The sequence below is a fragment of the Solanum pennellii genome, chromosome 7 (assembly GCF_001406875.1).
Source record: "Solanum pennellii chromosome 7, SPENNV200".
NCBI classification, from domain to species: domain Eukaryota; kingdom Viridiplantae; phylum Streptophyta; class Magnoliopsida; order Solanales; family Solanaceae; genus Solanum; species Solanum pennellii.
The window spans coordinates 51,050,826-51,065,361 of NC_028643.1; the positions used below are offsets into that span (position 1 = coordinate 51,050,826).

Here is a 14,536-nt window from a genome sequence, read left to right on the forward strand (position 1 = left end):
CAGAAATCCGACCCAGCCTGGGATTACGCAGCCTGTGACGGCCCGTCGTGCCTACGACGGTCCGTCCTGCTGCTTCCGTCACAAAGTTCAGAGACTCAATTTCCTTGAAGAGTGTGACGGTCCCACGACGGTCCGTCCTGCCATGTCGTCACGAAGTTCAGAGAGTCGATTTCAGTACCCAAATTTCAGAAATCTAAGTGTTTTGGAACGAGACCCCCTCGACGGCCCGTCGTGCCCATAACGGTCCGTCGTGGGTTCCGTCGACTCAGACAGTTTTTCCAGAAATAAAATCTGCTGCTTAAAACGACTAAACAGGTCGTTACAAATATACAATTGAATCGAATTGTATAAAACAAGAAAGAGAGAAATTAGATACAATTTGAAAATTGTATAAAACGAGAAAGAGAGAAAAACGAAAGAAACTGGGCAGGGGAGTATTTTTATTGTAAAATTATAAGTGTATAGGACGAAAATATATGTACTTGCATGTGTATATACAATTTTCTCACGCTTTATACAAACAGAAGCGCAATTTATACATTTCGCTTCTGTTTGTATAAGTGAGAAAGGTGAGGGTGGCGAGCGAGATTTGGGAGAGTGGCGAGCGAGATCTGGAAGAGGGGAGAGAGAGGAACAAAAATATATGTATTTATACAATTTTCTCTGCTTTATACAATTGGAAACAATTTTTATACACTTGTGTTTGTATAAAAAGTGAGGAAGTGAGCGAGAGATTGGAGGAGAGTGGCGAGCGAGATATTTGGAGAGAGGGACCTGTCAATTTTTTGCAAACGTTTGCTATGGAGCACAATTAAATCAAACTCTAGCTACTCTTTTTATTTTAGATTATTAGTTTGCTATTATATACAATTTTCCCCTATTAATATGAGTATGTTTTGACGAAAGAAGAAGTTATAAGCGGCCCAAGCGAAAAAAGTAGCCTCAACAGCCCAAAACCCGACCCAACTCACACACATTTGGAGCCCAAATCTCAATCTTCGAAGAAAATGGGGAAAAAACTATATATCGCAGATACAAAACCCTAGTCCTAAAACCCTTGCAGTGGAGTCTCTGCTTCATCATTTCTTCTTCTTAGTTTGATCGTCTAATTCCAAGATGGTTCGGAGCTTAAAGAACCCTAAAAAAGCTAAACGGAAGAACAAGGTGCGATTTTTTTTCTTTGAAAATTTGTGTTTTTATTGTTTTGCTGTCAATTTTTCACATGAAAAACAAACTAATTAAGCAGGCAAAGAAAGGAGAAGGATCGTCGGATTCAGTACCATCATTGCCAGCGAAGGTATGGCAACCAGGAGTTGACAAATTAGAGGAAGGAGAAGAGCTTCAGTGTGATGCTTCTGCTTATAATTCTCTTCATGCCTTCCACATTGGCTGGCCTTGCTTGAGGTATTTTCCTCGTTGGTTTTTGAAATACATTATACAAAATTCATCACGTGAGTTAGTTAAAACGTTTTTGAATTTCATGTATTTATGCAATTTGTATTGATTGTGGATGTCGATGCTGCAGTTTTGATGTGTTGCGCGACTCTCTCGGCTTAGTGCGGACTGAATTTCCACATTCTGTATACTGTGTAGCAGGATCACAGGTAAGCCAAGAGCTGCAGGAATTTAGCTTATTTTATACCGAATTTTATTATTAGGGACCATTTGAGTGAGAAAAGATTTAAGCTTTCTGAAACATGCTTCTACCATTCTTACAGGCAGAGAAAAGTTCTTGGAACTCCATTGGTATATTTAAGTTGTCTAAAATATCTGGGAAAAGGCGGGACTTGGTGCCAGACAAGACAGGTGATGACTCTGACATGGACGGTGACAGTAGTGACAGTGATGAAGAAGAGGAAGCTGGATCGGGGACACCTGTATTACTGGTGCTTAATTTCTAACCCCTTGTATATAGTTTGATATGGCACCATATGCACCACATTTTCCTTGCTAAAACTTCGTTTTTCGAAATTCTACAGTTACGCAAGGTGTTTCATGAAGGATGTGTTAATCGTATACGTGCTATGACGCAAAAACCCGATATAGTTGCTTCTTGGGGTGATACTGGTCATGTTCAGGTCAGACTCTACCTAATAGTAATTCATAATTGAATTTGTAAGTCATTGATAGTGCATTTCTTTAATCTGTTTAAGAGTATTTATGTCAGTTTTAAACTGTTACTCATCGTTCCATGATAATCATGATGCAGACCACATGAAACTATCATTGAAAATTAGAGAAAATGTGATGTACAATCATAAAACTTCAAATTGTGTATTCCCATATTTGATTTAGTTCTTCTGAGTTATATAGTTTGTTTTCAATGATCTGGTAGATAGAACACCCTCCATTGACACAGAAGAAACAAACTGAAAATAAAATACCTCTCAAACATGAGATTTATGTGCTAATTCTTGTTGACTGTAATAGTTACCAAGATTATACTCTTAGGGGTCGTTTGGTACAAAGATTCATAACGCATGGATTATAGCTCTATAAAAAGCTTCTTTCAATTATACCCTTGAATTATTATGTAATTGGATCAAGGTAGATAATTGTCGGACGATATTATTTTTTATAACCTTTTAACTAGCTATGGGAAGAACAATTTAGTTGTCTTCTTTGTTATTTTTTTAACTTGAATTATTTGAGGATAAATAATTGTCATTAATATATTTATCACTCACTAAAGGTCATTTTTCAATAAAAAAAAGATAAACCATCTACTTTTAAAATCGAAAAAACGGTCAACAATGGTAAATTTGATAAACCATCTACATGTACACATAAAATTGCAAGTTTTAGTTTTAATATGTATGTAAATTTTTTAAATTGTTTAAAATACAAATAATTAGAAAACCAAGCAAATATCTATATATATACACACACACACACATTCAATTTAGATAACAAACTTCATATACAAATATACAACTCATGTTTCAAATTTGTATTGGATTTATTAGTAACAAACAACTCTCTCTACATAATTTGTAATCTAATTTACTTAAATAAACTTACTAGTACAAATATAAATCATAAAATCAAGATTATACACAAAATAATTAAAATGATTTGAGGGATATTTTTGTCTTTACATAGCTTATCACATGGTATTATATCCTATGTATTACTAATACCTCCAAATGGAAGGTATTAGTAATACATCCTATAATACCATCATGTTGGAGGTATAACTAATCCATGAATTAGTTATACATAGATTCAACTTCCTACCAAACATGGTACTAAATAATACCTTACATAATCCATGGATGGTACTAAATAATACCTTGCATAATCCATGGACTATTTCTTCTAATGCAGCCTACCAAAAGACCCCTTAAGAAGTAAAATATGTTCCACTGCGTTCAAGCTTAATACATCCAATCACTAGTATGATTGCTTCTCTCTTAAATAAGGTTTATTGCACTGGCAGGTTTGGGATATTAGCTCTCATATAAATGCTTTGGCAGAATCCGAGAGTGATCTTAGCCATGGGGCTTCTGCAGTCTCTAGTCAAGCACCCTTATTTAAGTTTGGTGGACATAAAGATGAAGGTTATGCTATAGACTGGAGTCCTCGTGTTCCCGGGAAGCTTGTTTCAGGTTTGGCATTGTAATCCTATCTTCGTTGCACATAATTACATTCGGTGATTATATGCTATGGTCATAATTTTTTCTAACATTAGATGTTGTTACTTATCTCGGCAGGTGACTGCAAGAATTGTATCCATTTGTGGGAGCCAACATCTGGTGCAACATGGAATGTTGGTGCTAAATCTTACATTGGACACACTGCAAGTGTTGAGGATCTCCAGGTGTTCATATAGGACCAACTAACTTCACCTCATGGGAAACTTCTTAATTTGTGATTTTTTTACTTTTGCTAAATTCTGAAGTATTTTTCCAATTTCCTTTGAAACAGTGGAGCCCTACAGAAGATACCGTATTTGCTTCTTGTTCAGTTGATAGAAATATTATAATATGGGACACCCGTATGGGCAACCCTCTTGCAGCAATTATAACGGCACATAAGGCAGATGTCAATGTCATATCATGGAACAAGTATTGGAATTTTCTATTGTGTTACTTTCTGCATCTATAGTAATGGCTATATTCTGATGTCACTAATTTTCCTCCAGGTTGGCGAGCTGTATGCTTGCATCTGGAAGTGATGATGGGACATTTTCTATTCAAGATCTTAGAATGGTCAAGGTATTCTACTAATGGTGTCTAAATTATTGGGACCAACATTAGTTAAATTCATGATTTTCTAGTACACTCCTGATTTTGATTGTCCGATTTAAATTTAACTGCTTGGGAAGGGTTAGGCAGTGTGGAACTGTGGATGAGGCCAATAGGAGTTCATCTCGACCTACTTCCAACCTAGTAGCTGAGGTTTCGTCATGGAAGAAAGTATAGATTAAGGAGAAAGAGAGTGAACCAGTTTATAGAGTGGTCTCGTGTTAATTTGCCAATACAAATGAAAGAGTGACTGCTTGTTTACTTTGACAGGATGGAGACTCCGTAGTGGCCCACTTTGATTACCACAAACATCCCATTACTTCTGTTGAATGGAGTCCGCATGAAGCCTCGACACTGGCTGTTTCATCGTCAGATAATCAGCTTACGTAAGAACCTTCTGAGAAACTCTAATGGGAATGTGGAACAGATGTATCTCTCTTTCCACGTCTCCTTCCTGCGATTAGTTTGATGTGTCTATCTGTGTGAATCACCTGGTGTGTTTTAACTTTGAAACCTTGTCAATTTATTAGAATCTGGGACCTTTCTTTGGAGAGAGATGAAGAGGAGGAGGCAGAGTTCAAAACTAAAATGAAAGAGCAAGTCAATGCTCCAACAGATTTGCCCCCACAACTTCTCTTTGTTCATCAGGTTCAACTTCTATTTGTGTCTGTTGAGTCGCAATATTTATCTGCTGTAAGGATATTCTTATGACATTGCTCTTGCATTTCTAACAGGGTCAGAAAGATTTGAAAGAACTTCACTGGCATTCTCAGATCCCAGGAATGGTTGTTTCTACAGCGGCAGATGGATTTAACATACTGATGCCATCGAACATTGAAACTGCAATTCCTGCAAATGTTGCATGATAATAGTTTTATTCAGTTATAGTTTGCATTTTTGAAGTACCTTTCCTCTGTTATGGAATTTGTACTTTCTGCTTTTGTGATATATTGCGACAGTTGCATCAATTTTGTCCCAGTTTCTATTTGTAGTGTTTGAGCTTATATCAAGACATAAATTGAACACAGCATTGTTCGAAATGTGAATGCTTCTTCTCTGTTTCCCATTTCAATGCTTGCCCCATCGTCCTCTCTTTACGTTTAAGCAAATCATTTAGTACTAATGAAATGAATCCAATTAAATTAAAGTGATAAAAGAATCATGTTAAAAAATGTACAAATTATATAGTACTTGATAGGAAATGAACCCATGAATTCAACAAGTACAGTTTGGAGTTGGGACGTAATTAATTGTTGAGTGTAACAAGGTCCAAAGTCTGATTCAATTATGGAAAGCCAACTTCAACCAGTTTGATTTGGAATTCGAGACATTGCATATTGTAGAGTAAGTGACATGGAGCAGGATCTGATTCATTTACGTAAAACTAGATGATCGTTTATTATTGCAAAATCATGGTTTAGGACACCTTAGCAGACAATCTCAACATGCGCTTTTGGGATCAGCAAAAATGATTGTTAGTCGAAATTGTGTTGCCACACAGCATACATTCATTCTGGTACGTTTAGTACAATAAGCAATTTTCAGAATGTCTAAATCAGTTTTGGGAGCCAGCTCACCATGGGAGCGACCACTGAATTTTATTGTCAAAGTACATAAACAGTAAAATTGCGTTACATCCATTTTGCCAATCAGGGTTAGTATCAGTCAGGTAGAAGCAGTTCCCTCTATCATCATACTTGTGTCACGGCATCATGCAACCGGAGAGAGCTGATCATAATTATGGGGAGCCAGCGACAGCGTCATTACCCAGATCATTTATCTGCCAGTCCATTAAGAGCGTAGTTGTACATATGCTGTGGTACCCCTCATTCTTATGAGTTAATTGCTTTGCCTGTCAATCTTGGAAAAGGGTCTTGCTTGCTTAAAACTACAACTTTGCTTTTGTGAGCAAAGTAACCTTTGACCAGGTTCTTATATATCAAAATAGACATGACACACTCCATCTGCAATAAAGTATAGAGAACTCCAGTTATGTATGAGAAAGTAAAGGAATAAGCCTTTTTTTTTTTTTGGGGGGGGGGGGGGTAATGGAACAAGCCAGTTGAAAGAGGAATTTGAAATCTTGAACCAACCAGCCTAAAAGAGCCAAAAAGTTTACCTCATCAACATCCATATCAATTTCAAGCCATTTTAGAGCTCTAACAATTAAGTCTAACTTGATTTGGTGAGCTTTATTCGGATCTTTCTGCTTCTGAAAAATATAGCTGTATAACCAATAAAACAGTGATTCTAATACTCAAAAGACAACGAGAAAGAAACAATAAAGAAGAAAGGCTGAATACATCGATGACACCCCTCAAACTCGCCAATTTTTTCATTTAGACACTTGAACTAAGGGGGTTATATGTACCGATTGAACACTTGAACTCGAGCTAAGATGTGCCTATTAGATCCTTAAATGACAATCCCCCTCAAAGATGAGACAAAACTATGAATGATAGGTGGAAAATACTCTGAAAAGTATCTGATCAGTAGACTTCCCCCTCCTCCCCCTCTGGTCACCACCATCATTTCATCACCATCATCATCTCCAACGACAAATAGGCAATATCATGAACACACCCTTTACTGTGACTTGAGTTCTCGAAAACAGTTCTGAAGTCAAACTTGAGTTCTTAAAAAATAAATTATCAAAAGTTCTCAAGATTAGTTCCCAATGTTTTTATCTTAGTAATGAACTGTTCACAGTCAAATTTGTTTGGTACTTTTGCACTCAACTGCATCCACCTTTTAGCAAGCTGTATTAATCTGTTAATAGTTATTCAAGTAGCAGTAGTTGACGGAATACGCCTATCTACAGAAAACATTTTCAGCTTCATCCTCTATTTCCTCTATCTACCCCAAAAATTACTAAGCTCTAGCCAACTTTTTTTTTTTAAAAAAAAGTTCTTAATTCACTCACAGACCCTGCAGCAACCTCACTTCTCACAATCTTCATTATAAACCCACATCGAATTTCTATTCTAGAAACCACAGTACCTCTATCAAAAACTGACCCACAACCTGAAGAAGATCTGGCTGAGTCCCACAGATCGGAAAAGATTGTCGGATTTTCTAAAAAGGTTGGAAACAGAATTCAGTCTCCGCACAACAATGTTTATTTTCTGATCCAGTTAATTCAGATATTTGTGTGGTTTTAGCAAGACTATTAGACGGATTTGGAATCGGGAATTGCAGTAATTCCTGTTTGAGATAGTCTGTACGGTGGAGGAGGAGGAGGCAGCTGTTATGGTGGCAGCAGACTGGTCTTAAGATAAGATGCAAAAGAAGAAAAATGGTAAGGGCCTCTCACACTCTCAATGGAGAGTGTAAATGTGCATTACACACATTGTGCCATGTTAGCAGCGTGCGTAATAGGTACATCTTTTACTAGCGTCAAGTGGTCAATAGGTCGTACCTTATAATAAGGTGTCTAAATGAAAATATTTGGTAAGTTGAGGGGGCTGTGTATGTATTTAGCCAAAACAAGAAGTATGACTTACATCTTCTTTAGTAACCGCTGGTAAACTTGGAGCTCTAGCTTCTCCAGGACAAGATAAACGCCAGACCTTAAAAACCTGGTCATGGGAGTTTTATTAGGAGATGCAAATATAATGCAGCTCACATATAAAAGAAATATATACATACTGGTCTTCATGTTCCTGCAGAGCACATCGAAGAAGTCGTAGATCCCCCCTTCTAAGGGCAAGCACAATGTTGTTGTACTGTAAAAATAAATTCAAAAAGGAAAAGGAGAGTGAGATGCACAACATGAAACTATTGTTTTCTACATCTACTCATCATAAAGTAAACAATCACACATTCGATTCATAGGGCATGCACCTCCTTGTATTAAAACACTAGAAGACTATATGATATTTCCCATGATAGCAACCAAATCATTAAACAAGAAAACTGTTTCCTTTTCATCTTTTTTGAATAGGAAACTTAGATTTATAGTTTGAATACATTGATCTTCTACATTGAACAAACTTCTCAGAATTTACCCTCTTCAGATGAACCCTTTTGCTTTAAAACACAGTCCTCAAAAAAATCCAAAAAATGGAAGAAAGAAAGAAGGAAAGAGTTTGAGGGCACAATGAACTTCGCATATGGGACCAAATATCCTTTTAATTTTTCAAAAATAAGTTGAATAGCGCAAAACGATAAGTTGTTTTAATAGAAGAAAGAGGACCCAGGTGCTTCTCATAGAGCAGTGTTGAGGTCTTTCTAAACTAGAAATACAGCTGATGCAAGTTAATAGTAGAATGCCAACAATTTCTTTAACTTTCCAGGGATGAGCTCCAAGAAAGAGAATATGGCATGCGGTACGATTATTTCATGTCAGAGAACCACGAACAAACGAAGCAAGAGAAAATACTACTGAAGGTAGACAAGTATGTCAATAAAGAATAGACAAAAAAGGAAAAAAAATAAAGAAATGAAAAAGGGGGAAAAGCAATTAACATCATCAAGACAATTGAAAGAAAAAAGACGGAAAAATATTTTGCATTCAGAGGTGTGACTTAGCATTCAATGAAGTGGGTGAAAACCTTGGCAATCAAGGTTCAAACTAAGCAGAGACAAAATAACACTGGGTTTTTCTCTTTATCTTCTGCCTAAGCCTTGGCAGAGGTACCCGGTACTTGTTTTGGTGGGAGGTAGCTAGTACCCGGTGGAATAATCGACGTGAGAGCAAGCCGCAGAACACCGTCATTATTCTTTTTAAAGGACGGACAGAAAAGGAAAAAAAACAATGTTTCTCAGGCCAAATAGTTTGTATGCGACGCTGTGGACACTTACTTCCTAGAAACCTCCGTCTAGGTGTACCAATCACTACCAATTTTGTTGATGCATTGGAGGCTGAACTTTAGTTAAAAGGAGAACTTTACTTAATAGATGAAAGTGAAATTGATTCCGACTCTTGAAATTTGTGACACTAGAAGATACAATATATAGAATATTGTCAAATGTCATAAAATCATTTTAAAGAGGATTTCAACACAAGGTTAAATCAGGGAAGCATCACTATTAGATTCCATTGGAAATGGAATCAAAATCTTGGTAGACTTATTTCCAAAGAATGAAATTTCAAATGTACTTGTCAATGGATCCTGAACAGCACTCAATGCATATCTCGGGCCAGTTGACTTTATAGTAATTTTGTTTTATGACGATGGAGGTCAGGCCAACTTGCGAGCCAGTTCATTTTATAGTAACGTGACTAGATAGGTCTTGACTGCTAACTAAAAGCCTACAAAATCCTAGTAGTCAACTTAATCCAAGGTGTAAAACAGTAGCAGCTTTTCAGTGTTAAAGTAAACGACACCTCTTACTTATCCATACACAAGGTGCATGTTTAAGCACTAAAAGATATTAAAACAATAAACTGAATAGGGTTATTTTGAGGATCTAAGAGCATAGGGAAATTAAGAAGAAAGATAACAGAAATGAGGATATGATGGAGAAATGAAGATCATTAATCCCTTTGGACCTTTAGAAATGGAATATGTAACTCTAGTAAGCTACATCAGTAACTTCAACAGATTTTTTTGTCAGTAAAACTCAGAAACTTGAATGAATTAACTTCAAATGTTAAAAGAATCTGAAAGCTAAACGAAGAAAACAGATTTAATGTCTAGCACTTATAGTTAATAAACAGAAAACCCTTTCATGAAATCCTTGGGAAGTATGACAATTCAATATTTCTTGGCTCCATTTCAACAGCATAAGAATCTCCGTGATGTTCAACCGAAAACAGAAATCAGCAGCCATACCTTCTTTAGACTAGCTATTGCCAAGTAAATGCATGCCATTAGACTATTCTAAAAAAATGTCAAACATTTCAAGCTGAATAAATTAAATATGAACCAGAAGACATGCAACACCTCAGTCAAATTGTACTTCTCCAAAAGCGAAGTTTTAGGTAAGATGCCTATTGAGAGCTTCACAGGTATCAGATATTTTAGTATCATCCTGAAAAGAAAAGCCTAAAATCGATGAGATGAAATCAATGCACTCAGTAATAGTGTCTGGTTTCCTGTTTGAAAAAGAAAACCGACACCTTAAATGTAAAAATCCAACATTTATTGCAGAAAATTAGTATCATTGCCGGATATTCATCCAATAATCTCCTTACCATTATATCTTTTCATGTGTGGAACAATGTAATCCCGAAACATAAAAGGAATCCATACAGACCTTATATTTCTTTCTTTCCGAGGATTGCAATGGCTTAGAGCATATGATAGCTTATGATCAGCAGCAGAGAAATTTTCATTGTACACCTCCAACCGTCCAGTATAATACATGTAAGTAACCTTATCCCTAAGAGGAAACTCCTCGAAATCGAAAATGCGGGCAGTTTCAATGCTTCTTGTAACACTTTTACACAAGTGAACTGTTCCGAGCTTGAAATAAATTTTGAAAAGCTGGCAAGTCACGTACAAAGCTCCAACACGTTTTGATCCTTTTCCAGCAAGGACTCCAAACACTTTCATGAGAAATGAGCCAGCCCCTTTCAACTTCTCAGGAGTTTTTCCATTAGAAGCCAACTCTCTATCTGCCTACACATTCAAAAACATATATTAGTCAACTCAATAAATCTTCTACTAATCCAAATATAACAAGAATAGCTCTTACCCTTTCTGCTAGAATTCTAGTTTCATAGGCAATGACATAAAGGGCTTCCAAAGCCCAAGCAGATTCCCAGTTGCGAAACTCTTGAGTAAATGCACTGCAATGTCCACAAAATCAATATTTCCCCAGGGAATTCGGGAAAAGGGATATGGGATAAAGGAGAGAGTAAGTTTAAACTTACTTGGCAGCTTTTTCAAAAGCCTGGTAAGATTCAACCAAGTTTTTGAGACGATAACTTTGTAAAGCACGAAATAGAGGGAGTAGTATATCTGCATACTGAGAGTACCTATCAGTTTGTCTCATTACTCTGCTAGCATCCTGTTTTAGAGACATGAATTTTAATTAAGGAGTCTTTTCAATCTACAAAAACATCCATTCATATATCACACTACATCTATCTATCCCACTATGTTACTGTCCCATCAGCAAAAAAGAGGTATAAGAAACCCAAATGCGAAATTTAGCCCAGTAGAAATATGAGTAGCAAAGCAATTACTGCAGTTTCATCCAGAAAAAGGAATCATCAATCCGATTCAAGCCCTAAGTTGTAAAAGAAAACTAGAAGGTTTAATTCATACAAGTGTCTACAACAATCAAAATGGACAATTGAACGCGCAGTTACCTGGAAAGTGATGAGGGCATCGGATAGAGAAAGGAGAAAAGAAGAATTTGAAGCGATACAGAAAATAAGGCATAGAGACTTGGCATCTTGAGATGAAACAGCATCGGAGAAGCGATTGAGGAAGTCAGTAATTCGTCTGTGAGCTTCTCCAATGCTTAAATAGGCTGAAGCCATTCTTTCTTCTTCAATCCAATTGAAGCTTTTCGTTTTGAGCAGAAACCCAGAGGGGTTTATGTCTTTCTTCCCCACTCACAATAATGATAACCCCTCTTTCTATTCTCCAAATTAAATGAAAGAAGTCAAATAACTTTTGATTTTTGTTTTCGGTGACAGAATCATCAAAGATCTATTTAGATTTTTTTTAAAAGGTAATAAAGTAAATTTGATTAATATTTTTCAAAATTTTTCAAAAAATATTTTATTTTTTAACTTCTATAATATAATTCAAATCATTTTAAAAAAATAAAATAAAAAATTCATCTTCGGCAACAATAGACATATTTGTGTCAACATATCATTCATCCGTGGCAACATAAGATTTATATGTGGCAGCATAATGTTATTATTATTTTATAATGAATTGTAAACTCTCAATCTTTTTTTATTTACCTTGTTGATGAAATGATATAAGAAGTTTCATCCATGACAACAACTCAATCTTTTTATTGGTCTTGCTTCCTCTTCTAACATCAATGTTCTTTTTGTCTATGCAAAGAATGTGAGCAACAACATAATTATTTCATTAGTTGTATTAAAAAACTCACTGATATTCCTAAGAAAATGTCTCATAATATTGATGTTCAAAGATCCAAGAAAATTTCACAGCCTTTGAAGTGTAGGAAGTTGAAAAAAATTATTTTCCAAACACTTTCTATAATTAGTGAGAAGAAAGAGAAGGAGAAGAAGGCAAAGGAAGAGAAGGAGAAGGAGTCGAAGGAGAAGGAGAAGCAAAAGGAGAAGGATAAGAAGAAAGGAGAAGGAGAAAGAGAAGGAGAAAGAGAAGTAAAAAGAGGAGAAGACGCAGATTGAAAAAGCGAAAGCAAAAAAGAAAGAGAAAAAAGTCGAAGTCGCCAGTTATGATGTGAAGCGACAATATCCATTTAAATATTTTGACATTGACGGCGGGGTCCAGATGAATTAATGTCATCCTTCTCGCAATGAATAAATGAGAGTTTTTACAAGTATCATGCAAAAAAATAAGGTCGTTCAACTATTATTAGTATTCTTCTTGTTGTCCACTAAATAATTATTTATAATGATTACACAATTGTAGAAGAGACAAGGACGATCACTACTTAGACAATTGTTCGAAACTTGATTTTAATCAACTTGATTTTGTAGTTGCATTTTCAAAGAATAAGGACTGATTCTAAGTAATGTCTCAACCCAATAAGTGTTGGACTGATGAGGTAAATTCATGTCCACTTTTATGTTTTGATTAATACATGAATATATACTAATAAATTGATAAAAAAGATACACTTGTTTGATGCATCGTGCAGTATGTGGATGTCATTTTTTACTATTTGCATAAGAAGTCGAACTAACAGAGTCATTTTTAATATCGATATACCACTACTAATTGTTTTTTCAAAACATACATTGACAATGCTAGTGTTGTTCCTGAATATGAGGATAAAATCGTTGGCACTATGAAAGGGTTTGATATAGCTTGTGGACTGTCTTGGCTCTTGACAAATGATGTTTATGTCCCTGTAAATAGTAACGTGGACTTCCATTAGATCTTGACAGTCGTTGCATTGAAGGAACGATGAATAAAAGCATATGATTTGATGTCCTCATCTAGGTCTAACAGAAAATTGTTACCGAGATTCAAAGGTTGCCTATAATATTGCCAAAGTACCTTGAGTTAAGCGAATTTTTTGAGCAAAAAGAGTGAACTGACTGGTCAATTCTTGAATATTACCAAGGAACAAATCTCACTCATTTGAAGTCAAACATGTTATTGGTATTGCCAACAAGAAAGCAATATTCTGTAAGTATCACATTATTTTTTTTGTCTTACGACTTTCAAAATGTGATGTTATTTTATTTTCTAATTGATGATATACCATGTAGAGATTGTGGATTTTTTGTCGTTGCATGCGCTAAGTTTTTAAGTGATGGACTAGAAGTACCATCTTGTGGACTTAGTGCTAAAACCCTTCGCATGAGATATGCTTCAATCTTATGGAATTATGAAATTTTAAAGGCTCGAAATGGCTATGTTAGTAACAAATGAAGACCCACAGATGCCTACACCTAAAAAATCAAAGATCGATGAAAATGTTGTGATTAACATCATTGATTAGATAGGTGGTTATGTATATCATTCTAAGTTACTTTTTTGTTGATAACTTGTATAAAACAATTAGTGAAGTGTTAATTTTTGCTGATAACATTAATATAAATGATATGATTATTTTGATTTTGTTAGAACAAATGTCAATTTTGTGACAACATATATAACTTCTGTTGTAAAAAGACCACATAATTATCTGCATATGTACCAACCATAAAGGATACATAAGACAACATATTTCACAGAAAGAAGATATGTGGAAAAGATATATGTGACAACATTATACTATACAACATATGTCACAGAAAGGTGGTATGTGCCCCAACAGAACGTATATACAACATATGTCACACTTTGAATTGTCAAATTTTTTTTAAAAAAATTAACGGCTTCAGTACAATCATTACTTGATTTTCCCTCTCTCTTCTGCTCTATTGTAACGACCTGTTTAGTCGTTTTGAGCAGCAGATTTTATTTCTGGAAAAACTGTGTGAGTCGACGGAACCCACGACGGACCGTCATGGGCACGACGGGCCGTCGAGGGGGTCTCGTTCCAAAAGACTTAGACTTCTGAAATTTGGATACTGAAATCGACTCTCTGAACTTGGCGACGGACCTGCAGGACGAACCGTCGTGGGCACGACGGACCGTCGCAGGTGTCTCGTTCCAGAATACTTAGACTTCTGAAATTTGGGTACTGAAATCGACTCTCTGAACTTGGCGACG

General features: G+C 35.8%; 2 protein-coding genes across 2 annotated transcripts; one reads left to right on the plus strand and one right to left on the minus strand.

Annotated features, from left to right (window-relative positions):
• The first annotated feature begins 1,003 nt into the window (after nucleotides 1-1,003).
• LOC107026570 (glutamate-rich WD repeat-containing protein 1) lies at nucleotides 1,004-5,293 on the plus strand. The gene is made up of 12 exons (XM_015227584.2): nucleotides 1,004-1,164; nucleotides 1,247-1,404; nucleotides 1,526-1,604; nucleotides 1,719-1,886; nucleotides 1,980-2,078; nucleotides 3,440-3,608; nucleotides 3,714-3,820; nucleotides 3,928-4,067; nucleotides 4,145-4,217; nucleotides 4,518-4,633; nucleotides 4,778-4,895; nucleotides 4,982-5,293. Exons 1-12 carry the CDS (start codon nucleotides 1,117-1,119, stop codon nucleotides 5,111-5,113), a joined length of 1,407 nt encoding a protein of 468 aa, XP_015083070.1. The 5' UTR covers nucleotides 1,004-1,116; the 3' UTR covers nucleotides 5,114-5,293.
• Nucleotides 5,294-5,698: 405 nt separating this feature from the next.
• On the minus strand, nucleotides 5,699-11,801 carry LOC107026527 (enhanced ethylene response protein 5). The gene is made up of 9 exons (XM_015227525.2): nucleotides 11,509-11,801; nucleotides 11,068-11,204; nucleotides 10,890-10,983; nucleotides 10,449-10,813; nucleotides 10,136-10,223; nucleotides 7,896-7,972; nucleotides 7,751-7,825; nucleotides 6,367-6,472; nucleotides 5,699-6,211 (listed from the first exon to the last, which is right to left on the minus strand). The coding sequence occupies exons 1-9, from the start codon at nucleotides 11,680-11,682 to the stop codon at nucleotides 6,080-6,082; spliced, it is 1,248 nt and encodes a 415-aa protein (XP_015083011.1). The 5' UTR covers nucleotides 11,683-11,801; the 3' UTR covers nucleotides 5,699-6,079.
• Nucleotides 11,802-14,536: the final 2,735 nt, after the last annotated feature.